At 41.6% G+C, this 12182-nt stretch overlaps 1 protein-coding gene across 1 annotated transcript; it reads left to right on the top strand.

Annotated features, from left to right (window-relative positions):
- Positions 1-234: 234 nt before the first annotated feature.
- LOC139369614 (tensin-4-like) lies at positions 235-11932 on the top strand. The gene is made up of 13 exons (XM_071108874.1): positions 235-284; positions 3341-3610; positions 5554-5905; positions 6126-6472; positions 6606-6689; positions 6942-7073; positions 7596-7688; positions 8260-8337; positions 8499-8561; positions 10341-10512; positions 10639-10707; positions 10887-10913; positions 11042-11932. The coding sequence occupies exons 2-13, from the start codon at positions 3352-3354 to the stop codon at positions 11172-11174; spliced, it is 1809 nt and encodes a 602-aa protein (XP_070964975.1). The 5' UTR covers positions 235-284; positions 3341-3351; the 3' UTR covers positions 11175-11932.
- Positions 11933-12182: the final 250 nt, after the last annotated feature.

Here is a 12182-nt window from a genome sequence, read left to right as displayed (position 1 = left end):
GAGAAAATTCTAAATCTCCATGAATTATATTCCCCGTGATAATGAATAATTCCTGTTTCTGCCTCAAATGAATATCCTACAACTGATGGCAGCATCAGACCTAACCCAGAATATTAGAGCTGCAAGCAAGGGCGTGTGAAACAGTCGGCTGACTGGATGACAGTAGGAGGAGTTGGGAGCTATCAATAAAAGCATTCTACTCTTGGATTAATTTACTTTGAAACCTCAGGGATATAGACAACCCCTTTCCTTACACATTGAGGACAAGAGAACAACAAAAACAGGTAAGATACCTCAACTATATTTCAGTATACAGAATCTCATACGTGACGGAGGTAGATTAAGAATGCATTTAATTAGAATATGTATACTATGTTTACTTATACTTCTGCTGTTACACTTTGGAGAAAAAAAAATAGATTTATGCAAACAAGTATCATAAAACATTAGTACTGTATTCATCAAGGATAGATAATTGTGTCTTTCCAAATGTTAGGGTCGTGATTTTTCAGTAATAGACTTATATCTATTATTCCCATAAGTATATTGTGGTGAAGGTGGGTCAGGACCTCATGCACACGCTACCTGCACATAGAGATTGGATGTCCTTCGCAGGGTCGCAATCTAATGCTACAACCTCATGCTACTGCAACTACAGTATGTTTTGCCCCCAAGGCTGATAGAACGATGTTGAAGTGTGTCACATAACAGTGAGCCTCAGGCATCAACTTTCCTCACTCTGTCTGGAATGTGGAAATAGTAGGCTACTGTACACTACAGCAACACTAAAGGGGGTCTTTATAGGGCCTCCCGAGCGCACAATTGGACCAGCATCGTCCGGGTTAGGGAAGGGTTTGGCTGGGGTAGCCCGTCATTGTAAATAAGAATTTGTTCTTAACTGATTTGCATAGTTAAATAAAGGATAAATAAAAAATAAAATAGGAAGCAGTTCTTAGAAGTAACATCTGCACATCTTTTAATTGCTGTAAATACCAGTGGTAAATCAGTATAGAAAATGTATGGTCTCTGATTGCTGTATCAGCAATGGAAGTGTTGGGGGGACAACAATGGTTGTGTTGTCATGGCGACTCCCTCTGGCCCTGTGACTCACTGGGTGCCTTGCCCTGTCTGAGACGAGGGGGTAGAGTCCTTCTCCCTCTTACACACTCCACACCCTTCCTCTTGACTGCTTCCTTTATCCCCTCAACTATCACTGTACGCAAACCGTTCACTTTCTCAAGAGATTGCGTCATACTTCTAGGTCAAATATGTAACTTTCAAAATTACTATGGCCCTTACCTATACTTTTGCATGTGTGGTGCTGTAAAGTTAACCACAGTATTGGTAAGCAACTGCTAGACAGAAAACCTGAAGAGAAGGATATGAGTATTTGTTCATCGCCAGTAGCTGTTAAGCCAACAGTAAACAGGTCTCATATAATTAAATATTACTCATATTTAGATGCCGCTCCTTTCACTGGGTTCACAAAGAGTTGACCTTTGTTGACAATACTATCAACAATACAATGAAAGTTTGTGGAAGGTTCATATAGTTCACGGGACAGCTGCAGGTCTATTGAGACTGGGAAAGGCTGGGTGGAGTTCACACAATGTGGAAGAGTGATATTTGAACTTAATTCACTCAAGATAACATTGTGTCACGATAACAATGTGTGTGAATCATAAAACGAACGAGTAAATCATCTACAATATCTGAACTTTTAGTACTGAGCCTTCTACTTGGGTTCTGTTGAATTGCAATGTCATTTAACTGACAGCTTTTTCTTAAGTAGGCAACTCTGGTTGAAATTACGTTCCTTACAAGACAGTTTTAATAACTTTTCCCCGGTGGGAAACTAAACATTTTATCTGTAATGTAGATATGTAAACATACATGTACATTTTAGCAAAGTGTAAATATAACTTGTACAGTAGCAACGGTCAAGTGTAGGCTAGGCACAGCTGTCCTATTTAGGTCAGTTTGGACACAGTGTAATAACTTCCATTCATCCCATTGACACACCAATGTTAGTGAGCTCACCTATAATCAAATCAAAGTTTAATATGGGACGTGGGAACGAATCCAAATAACAACTCAAAAAGCGCTGTTACAGTAATCCAAATTCAATCTATATGTACAGTACCAGTCAAAAGTTTGGACACACCTACTCATTCCAGGGGTTGCTTTATTGGTACTATTTTCTACATTGTAGAACAATAGTGAAGACATCAAAACTATGAAATAACACATGAAACCAAAAACAGTGTTAAACAAATCAAAATATATTTTTTATTAGTAGCCACCGTTTGCCTTGATGACAGCCTTGCACACTCTTGGCATTCTATCAACCAGCTTCATGAGGTAGTCACCTGGAATGCATTTCAATTAACAGGTGTGCCATGTTAAAAGTTAATTTGTGGAATTTCTTTCCTTCTTAATGCGTTTGAACCAATCAGTTGTGTTGTGACAAGGTAGGGGTGTATACAGAAGATAGCCCTATTTGGTAAAAGACCAAATCCATATTATGGCAAGAACAGCTCAAATAAGCAACAGTCCATCATTACTTTAAGACATGAAGGTCAGTCAATGCGGAACATTTCAAAAACTTTGAAAGTTTATTCAATTGCAGCTGCAAAACCCATCAAGCACTATGATGAAACTGGCTCTCATGAGGACTGCCACAGGAAAGGAAGACCCATATTTTGCTCTGCTGCAGAGGATAAGTTCATTAGAGTTAACTGCACCTCAGATTGCAGCCCAAATAAATGCTTCAAAGGGTTAAAGTAACAGACACATCTCAACATCAACTGTTCAGAGGAGACTGTGTGAATCATCCCTTCATGATTCAATTGCTGCAAAGAACCCACTACTAAAGAACATCAATAAGAAGAAGAGACTTGCTTGGGCCAATTGAGATGGTTTGGGATGAGTTGGACCGCAGAGTGAAGGAAAAGCAGCCAAGAAGTGCTCAGCATATGTGGGAACTCCTTCAAGACTGTAGGAAAAGCATTCCAGCTGAAGTTGGTTGAGAGAATGCCAAGTGGGCAAAGCTGTCATCAAAGAAAAGGGTGGCTACTTTGAAGAAACTAAAATATAAAATACATTTTACATTTTATTGGTTAATACATGATTCTATGTGTGTTATTTCATAGTTTTGATGTCTTCACTATTACTCTACAATGTAGAAAATAAAGAAAAACCCTTGAATGAGTAGGTGTGTTCAAACTTTTGACTGGTACTGTATATGCATCGGATTAATTTACACAACCTATACAAAGAGCGATATTTACAGCAGTAGATGTATTAGAGTGAGTTAATCCTACTGGTGTGTCTGTTTCAGAGATTTACGTGATGCCTATAGTTGGAGCCATGTCCCACATAATACCCAATCACATTCTGAGGGTGGGTCAGAGTACCTGCCTGGACTCCGCTCATGAGGCGGCTCTGGGGTGCAGTCCGAGCGCCATGATGGACCCCAACGGGAGTTGCAGTGAACAGGATGACCTGGACATCTCACTAAATAACTTGAACCAGCTCATTCTGGAACTGGACCCCACGTTTGAGCCCATCCACTTCAACAAGAGGTCCCAGTCCAGCAGCCTCCACACAGGTAGGACAATGAGTGAGAGGGCATATAAAGCCCAATATTGATTCATATGCTGTAATATAGGCCTATTTATTTTATTTCAGTACAAGCTCACATGCTTTATTTCAACTGTAGTTTATCTACATATATATTTTTAATTGATATTTCCACGTAGACCTGTCAGGAGGCCTACGCCTACTGAATTACTTTCAGTCATTCAATTCAACAGTTTTGAACATAGAAAAATGTCAAACTTAGTCAATGAAGGAGTTTAGACCTAGGGTACTTTTCCGTCGTAAAACATGGCTAGAAACATCTGCAGTTACGTTGGCTGGAGACCAAGCCTAAGAACCTTGAATAGCAACTTCCATTGTGCCCCATTCATGTGCCCATGGCCCGGGGCTATGTAAAAATCCACCCATAATTTCACATCAGTTTAATGTTACAAAATAGAGTACATTTGTCTGGGGTTACTGCCCAGACAAAAAAACATACCACACCCAGAACATCTGAGGCAGACACACAGTGGTGCTTTAAATACAGTCAACCTTTAACAGTCACTGTCTGACATGGTCTGAACAACTGAAAAACAGAAGTGAGCACAATTCCATATATAGAAGTATTCATTCTTAAACAACCAAAGAACAAATGGCGTGGGATGTACTGAATGAGGTTACAGTAATTGTGATGGATATAGTTACTGGTACTACCTACTCATCAATGGATCTCCCCCTTAGTACTTGTCACCGATCCACGTTAACTCTCGTCACTACATAACAGTGACCCGCCTGTCTCACTCACCCTGACCACAGGACACCTCACATCAGTGGCATGGGGCAACAGACTCATCTATTTCAATAGGTTCCCGCCGTTACTGACAGGCGGGTAGATCCTACAGTCAGACAGAATTTTGGGGGGACAAGTTCAAACTTATCCGGGGAAATTCTCCATGGCAAAGTACTGCATTCTCACCCTCACAGCAGGAACGCAGTGTTTGCTTGATGTATTTGAAAAGGGAGGGTTGGGACTCATTTGAACAAGTAAAAGCCTGCATGATGTGGAGGAATTTCAACCTTCTGTCTTTAGCCTCCCAGGAAAACACTTGTGTGGTATACACTGAGTAAAAATGATGAACACCTGCTCTTTCCGTGACATAGACTGACCAGGTGAATCCAGATGAAAGCTATGATCCCTTATTGATGTCACTGGTTAAGAATGGTCCACCACCCAAAGGACATCCAGCCAACTTGACAACTGTGGGAAGCATTGGAGTCAACATGGGCCAGCATCCCTGTGGAACGCTTTCGATGCCTTGTTGTACATGCCCAGACAAATTAAGGCTGTTCTGTGGGCAAAAGGGGGGTGCAACTCAATATTAGGAAGGCGTTCTAAATGTTGGTATACTCAATGTAGCATTGACATAAAGCCACGCCCATATTATACAGACACATAGCCATAGAAGGGAAAGGAATGGGATGTATGAGTGAGTACACGTACGAGATTAAATGAGTCTCCACAATCTGCTCTGACTGTAGAGTATGTGGGTCTTAAAAAGGCAATACATTTTATCTGTAACGGCACGCAATGGATATGATTTTTGATCATAAGAAGACTATTTCAACACTTCTCATTCATATTATGGGGAAGGAAACGTTTAAGACCTCCAATTTTAAATGTGTGTGATCACTTCTTGTAAGTGACTATGTTAGAAACACAAGGAGAACAAATCCCACGAATTGTGGGACTTATTGCTCTCCAAAAAGGGAAGTTCAGTTCATTCACTGGTTAAGCCACTGAACATTCCTTTCTCACGCTTCTCTTGGATGTTCTTCCTCTCTCCTCTCAGATAACACAACATTAACGATATAAGAAATTGCATAGACCTATTAGGTTTTCCATTCCCTTTATCTATTCGATATTTAGCACCATTTGCTCCAACTTCCTCTGGCGTTCTCCCTCCTCTCCAGATGACTTCTCTCCAGATGAAGACGTCTCCAACTGTGTGCTGGTCCCCAGAGGCTGTTCTCCAAGGAACATCTCCACCTCCGTCTCCCCCTCCTGCAGCATTCCCATCCCACTGTCCTCTGCTTCTGGCTCCAGGTGCAGCCCCCAAGGCTCCCTGGTGTTCTCTGATGCCTCCTCTCGCCCCCCACTGCCGTGTGGAAGTGTCGTCCGCCGGCGGCTGCCCTCAATGCAGGGAGGCGATGTGGGCATGTGTTCATCCCCGGTTACCCTGCGCATGTCACACTCTCACAGGAACAGTGCTGTCTCGATGCTCTCCACGTCGCCCGGCTCAGAAACCAGTTACATAATGGGCAGGTCAGACCCCTTCACACTCTGTTAATACATGCTTTTGGAAATTACTTTAATATCTTAGTTTTATGCAAAGATAATGGCAAGTTAGACCACTCTTGACTCCATAGAGCAGCACTAACTGGTGTTGTCACAGCTTGACACTTGAAAGTTCTACCAATCCCCTGTCTGGACTCAACAGTGCCATAAACATCTTCTCTTCAACTGTGCTTCTGCTCTTACACAGCTATCAGTCATTGCTCAGTGACAGTGAAGGCGACAGCCCCGAGTCTCTCCTCCTCTACCGCACATCCAGCTCCTTCAGCGACGTGTCCAGGTCCTCGACCAGGCCGTTCACCAACAAGCCTTTGCTGACCGGCCCATCACCACTCGGCCACTTCCAGGGGATCCACAGCAGCCCTCACAGCAGCCCTGCCTCCCTGGCCGGTTCACTGACAGACATCCCTGTGGTGTTGGTCAACGGAGCTCCAGAGCGGGAGCTCATCCCCCAGTCACCTCCAGAGGCAATGGTCCCAGACGTAAAGATCAAGCAGAGGCCCAGCTCCAGGCCATCCTCGCCATCTCCCTCTCACTGTGAGTCCTGATGATGATGATCCTCGTTAATCTGTTTAAAATCTAAAATCTCTGTCCAGTGCCCTCTGCTGGGAAAAGGTTTGTGCGTATTCAATAATAAAATAATGTGCATTTTATTTTCATGATCCCTTAGCTTTCCAAGGCAATCAGCACTCGATGAAGTTTGTCATGGACACTTCTCAGTTCTGGTTCCGCCCACACATCAACAGAGTTCAGGGTAAGCATTTTGAGAAGAAATGGAGAGCCAATATATTTGGCCACAACTGTATGTACGTTGTTGCATTTGAGTTCCTATATTAAGTTAAAGACGCAAAGCAAATGTATGTTTAAATAGAAAACCAAAACTTATCTTAGACTAAAATGAATGATTTTATTAATACTCGGTCTACAACAGTGACAAACAATGGTGACTCTATGGGGATACCCCTGCACTGTCTGAGCTGTATCTGTGGTACCTGTGTGATTGTAGCTGAGGGCATAGTGATAGATAAGGAGCCGGGGACCTTCGTGGTGAGAGACAGCACGTCCTTCAGAGGCTCCTTCGGGCTGGCTATGAAGGTGGACCAGGTGCCCATCAATATATCCCCTACTGGCCAACCAGGTAAACAATCCTGAAGTCCTTCTCCCCGTTCAACACTGCTGCTCAGAAAAACCACACACACACACCACATTACACAGTCCTATAAACAGAGTATACACAACTAAAGCACACGATCAATACCAATGTGTCTTGAAAAGACCTGATAGGACTTACCTAACTCTCTCTGCTGCTGACTTGAGTGGGCATGTCTGTCTGTGTTTATCCTGAAATCTGTGGTGCAACCGGAGGCTGCTCATTACTCATAATATCTACCTCTGTGGCGGTGCAAACACTCCATAGCATTTAATTACCAGAATGTTATTATAGTGTTTAAATCCTGGCTTCTTAATCAACAGTAACTATTATCAATATTATACTATTATCACACCACCACATCATCAACAATACCAGTCACAGTAGAATCAAAGGCATCTGTCCGTATGTTATCTAACTGTCATATCTCATATTAGATTAATTTACAGTAAATACTATACTGCCTATCTGCCTTGTCTCTTTTCCTGACTCTTGGCTTCTTTATTGTAGCGGAGGGCAGCTCAGAGCTCGTGAGGCACTTTCTCATTGAATCGTCGGCCAAGGGTGTCCGTATCAAGGGCTCCTCACAGGAACCGTACTTTGGTAAGAAGTGGGCTACGTCTACTTTGTTTATTCATAGTGTAACAATCTATCAATCCCATACTTCTTTGTTTACCATGAATGAACAATCTGTCAATCTTGACAAAAGGCCCACACCCTGGTTTAGGAGAAGCATGAATCACAAGACTTGAGTCAGCTATGTCTGGTCGGTGTCCTGAAAATTGGGAGGCAGAGGGATGGAGCGGTTTGCTTTTCAGGGCTTTGAGAGATGTGGGCTTCTATCCTATGTCCTGTAAGAAAGAAAGTAGATCAGATTTATATTGGCTGTACCGCAACTCAAACAATCACACTATAGAAAAACAAAAAACAAGGTTGAGTCTGATTGTGATAATCTATGTAGATCTCAAACACATTTGTGATGTTGAGGTTGCTTTGTTGCTGCCTTGGGTCATCAAAGCTACTCTGATGCATGGATGTAATACCATGACTCAGAAAGATCACCCATGCCCTCTTGTGGCCATTCCTTGAAACAACATTAATACTTTATCACTTGATATGTATATTCAACCACATTTAGTTAAAACAACTGGACTGTTTTTTTATCCCCTTGCAGGTAGTCTGTCTGCCCTGGTCTTCCAACACACCATCACTGCATATGCCCTACCCTGCAAACTTCTGCTCCAGTCACATGGTATGCTATAATAATTTAACAAATAGCCTAAATCTATTAGGCAACAAGCCACAGATGTTTACATACATTGTTTAATGATCTGAATAATTGCATATTCCACATATAAGGCAACCTTTTTATTTCTAAACCAGGCAATTAAATAGTATCTGTTTGGTCTACAGATCTGAATAAAGGACAGGAGGGAACAACTGACAGGTCAGCACCAGAAGACAAGACAAAGACTGGTGAGAATTGTGCCCCCAACATTCATCATTAGGTTATCTAGTTGTGGTATCAATTTGCCAATCAGCTAGGTAGTTTTATATTATTCTGTCTCTAAAGACATTAATAGGCCTTAATGGTGACCGGCTAAAGATATATAAAGATATTGGCTAATTATCTGTTATTAATGGCTTACCTGAGCAAACTGGCCCTTACAAAAAAATATTGCAGTTTTGAAACTGCAGTAAAAGAACAGTAAATGCAGTTGACTGTGGCGTTTTGGAAGAAATAATTGCAGCATACTGCAATCTTTTTCCATATAGGGTAAACATTTCTGCATGGGTTATCTTCAACTTATTTCAGTTCAACTAAGTTATTTCCCCCGTAATATACTTTAGGAACATATTTAAATGTTTACAATGTTAGCGAACGGCATCTTCAGGTAAACCGTGCAGATTCCCTAAAAACACGCCACTTTGATACAGCCCCGAATTTGGTGTAATAGGTTAGGATAATTTAAGCAGAAGGTTAAGGGTTAGCGAAAATGATTTCTAAAAAGTCACTTGAATCTAAGTAGCATGTTTTTAGGGATTCCCAAGCCGTGCATGCCAAGAAAGCTCACAGGTGAGGTGACCACCTGACCTCTCGCGACTCCCGCTAATTATCTGGATCATCGCAGTATGCTTGATACAGCCAGAAATGTGGATATCATCAAATTTATTTATAAAGCCCTTCTTACATCAGCTGATATCTCAAAGTGCTGTACAGAAACCCAGCCTAAAACCCTAAAAAGCAAGCAAAGCAGGTGTAGAAGCAAGATATTGACGAAATACCTATGTATACTGCTCAACAATGTATTCGTTGTCCACAGAGCGGAATGGCGTGCTGTCAAGTTCCCACCTAATCCTCTATTTGGATTGGTGGATACACTTAGTTATTTAAAAACTATTTTGAATACTCGATGAGGGGTATTGACGTCAACTGCCTGTGTTTAATGGAGAGTGAGATTCTATGCTCGCCTCAATATGCATAGACCGTCTCGAATTTCAACAGGGACAACTCTATAAAGTTTTCTCAAAGTTGCCAGGATGTCACGTGAATCACACTTAAATCAGTACACTCGTAACAACCTAAACAGGTCTCGAAACCTCGACCTTTGAGCCCGAGGTCCGGCGCGCTATCGACTCGCGCTAGCTTGAGACGCTACGTCTTACAGGAACGCGCTCACCGGCCAAGCACACGCACTGTCGTAGATGCAAGGTCCGATCCCACTTCTGACACCAGTGTAATGAAACAGGCAGGGAGCAGGTCTCGAACCCTCGATCTTTGAGCTCGAGGTCCGGCGCGCTATCGACTGTGCAGCAAAAGCATTCTCGTGCGCAGAGTCGATTTCCGCGCTTATAAACCCAGGGTCGTTACCTTATATTTGATCAAATAAGCCTCACGTATCAAAATAGCAATTCATGTTTATCTTGACTAAATTCAACACTCTCATTGCCTCTCATACAAAAACTCACCACCAGCTTATTAATTAAGAATCTGCTTAACGTGGACAGATTTTATACAATATTGCAACTTTTTGCATTAAATAATTTATGCTACATTATAAACAGTCACAGTAGGCTACATTGCACACAGCATTTGGACTCCTATAATATTTAGGAAATGACTGGTAAGTGTCGAAATCTGCAGTGCAATGTAGTGGTTGTCCTACATGCTGCAGTAGACAGCTGTGATAAAAAGCATCACACTGGTTTCTCTTCTCTCAAATTAATGAATTATCTTCCTTGTCTTCTCCCTAGCTTGCAATTTCCTCTACCTGAGTGCAATCCCCACTGAGATGTTGACAGGGCCATGTGCTGTACAAAAGGCTGTGTCCTCCACCTTCACGATGGACCAGGGCACCATCACACCCACCATAGTTAACCTGAAGGTGTCACCCAAAGGTGTCACTTTGACAGACATCCAGAGAAAGTAAGAAAAATATATTTTCTGAATTACATTTTCTTTTGAGCATTCAACAATGATCAAATTATGGTAATGACTTCTAAGACCTTTCTTGATTAAGTGAAACCTGATGAATGTGTGTGTTCCCATTAGACTCTTCTTCAGACGTCATTACCCTGCACACCTGCTCAGCTACAGTGGTGAAGATCCAGACAAGAGACTGTGAGTTGATTCTTTCAAAAGCTTGTTTTTAAGGGCCCTGGGTTTTTCCTGGTAAGGTCATGTGGTCAGGAAAAACTCTGGGCCTACAAATCAGAAATGAAGTCCACTTGAATGGACTGTATCCCTATCCATTTTTAAACATAGTTTTAATCTCTAATTTACCCCTTTTATCTTCACAGGTGGCACAAGAGTTCCAAACCAGCAAGGTAATGTTCTTCATTATTAGATAGCTTCAGCATGCATATGCCCATATTATAATAGGTATGATTTTGTGAAGGAAAGCTAACAACAATGTAGGCAAATATCCAACTTTGATTATTTTTCCCCCCTCCAGGATATTTGGTATAGTGGCAAAAGGCACTGAAGCTGGTATGGAGAATGTGTGCCACGTCTTCGCAGAATACGACCCTCTTCAGCCCTGTAATCCGACCATTGAGTTGACACAGGGCATCATTTTCAAACCATAACATCACTCTGTCCAGTTTGAGAAGGTGAGATAAGACAATATCACCAGACTGAATGCCGGAAACCCTTGAAGTCACTTCCGTCAACGAGGGCGCCCAGAGCCAGACCTGATACAGATACTCTGATTGTATCATAAAGACACGTAACAGGGATTCCTGTAGCATGTTGCAGATCTGATGACCCACTGAGGCCAAAAAGCTTTATTTCCACCAAAGCTAAGACTGTGGTGTCCGTTCATAAAAATGTGGTACCCCAATTAATTTCATACAAGGTAGGAAGATACTGTAGATTTCAAAATCGATAGGTCATAGATGTTGCAAGCTATAACATTGTATAGTTTGGATGGAAAGGGCTCCACAAAGTACACTGCGGATGAACTGTAGATCAGTACCTTATTTAATAGTCACCCCCTGGTTATGTTGGAGGGGACAGTAACTTGAGCTATCTTCATTTCTACAGGAAACGGTGATATAAATCTGTAGTAGTTATCATAACGAGGTTGAAAAGCACTAGAGGTTCATTAGATAAGTAGAGATATCCTCTCAGGGACAAATTCTAACTTGATATCCATGTGTCACTGCATTTTGGCACAACTCTCCCATTTACACTGATGCATGAGAAAATGCGATTTATGGGCATGCAAGTTAGAATTGGGCCCTAATATGGGTAATTTGATTATGTATAGCCTATTGCTATGCTTCATGACAGAATTATATTTTTTCCTGCACTAACTTTGTCATATCTATTTTCTCAGATGTTGTATATTCTTGTGTATTAAATACAAAACGTATCTATTTCATATTTTGTCATATTTATTTGATATTTAGGATAGTAATAAACTTAAAGTGAGAAGAGTGTTTGTGTCTTGTCCCGTAATGGATCTTTAATATTCCTGCAGGCTGCACCCATACCCCAAAAACATACCTGCCAAATACATTAAATATTCCGGAAATACATTGAATAATCTGACTCTGGAAATACATCTGAAAAATTCGCAGCATTTGTACAAA

The sequence above is a fragment of the Oncorhynchus clarkii genome, chromosome 17, assembly GCF_045791955.1.
Source record: "Oncorhynchus clarkii lewisi isolate Uvic-CL-2024 chromosome 17, UVic_Ocla_1.0, whole genome shotgun sequence".
Taxonomy (NCBI): domain Eukaryota; kingdom Metazoa; phylum Chordata; class Actinopteri; order Salmoniformes; family Salmonidae; genus Oncorhynchus; species Oncorhynchus clarkii.
The sequence above is the reverse complement of the archived record's forward strand: the minus strand, read 5'-3'. Positions and strand labels throughout refer to the sequence as shown.

Excerpts from the sequence above, each read along its gene's own strand:
- LOC139369614 (XM_071108874.1), top strand. The coding sequence starts at position 3,352 with ATGCCTATAGTTGGAGCCATGTCCCACATAATACCCAATCACATTCTG. Across the intron at positions 7,074-7,595 it reads ATCCCCTACTGGCCAACCAG|CGGAGGGCAGCTCAGAGCTC; the intron begins GTAAACAATCCT and ends TCTTTATTGTAG. Across the intron at positions 10,914-11,041 it reads AAGAGTTCCAAACCAGCAAG|GATATTTGGTATAGTGGCAA; the intron begins GTAATGTTCTTC and ends TCCCCCCTCCAG.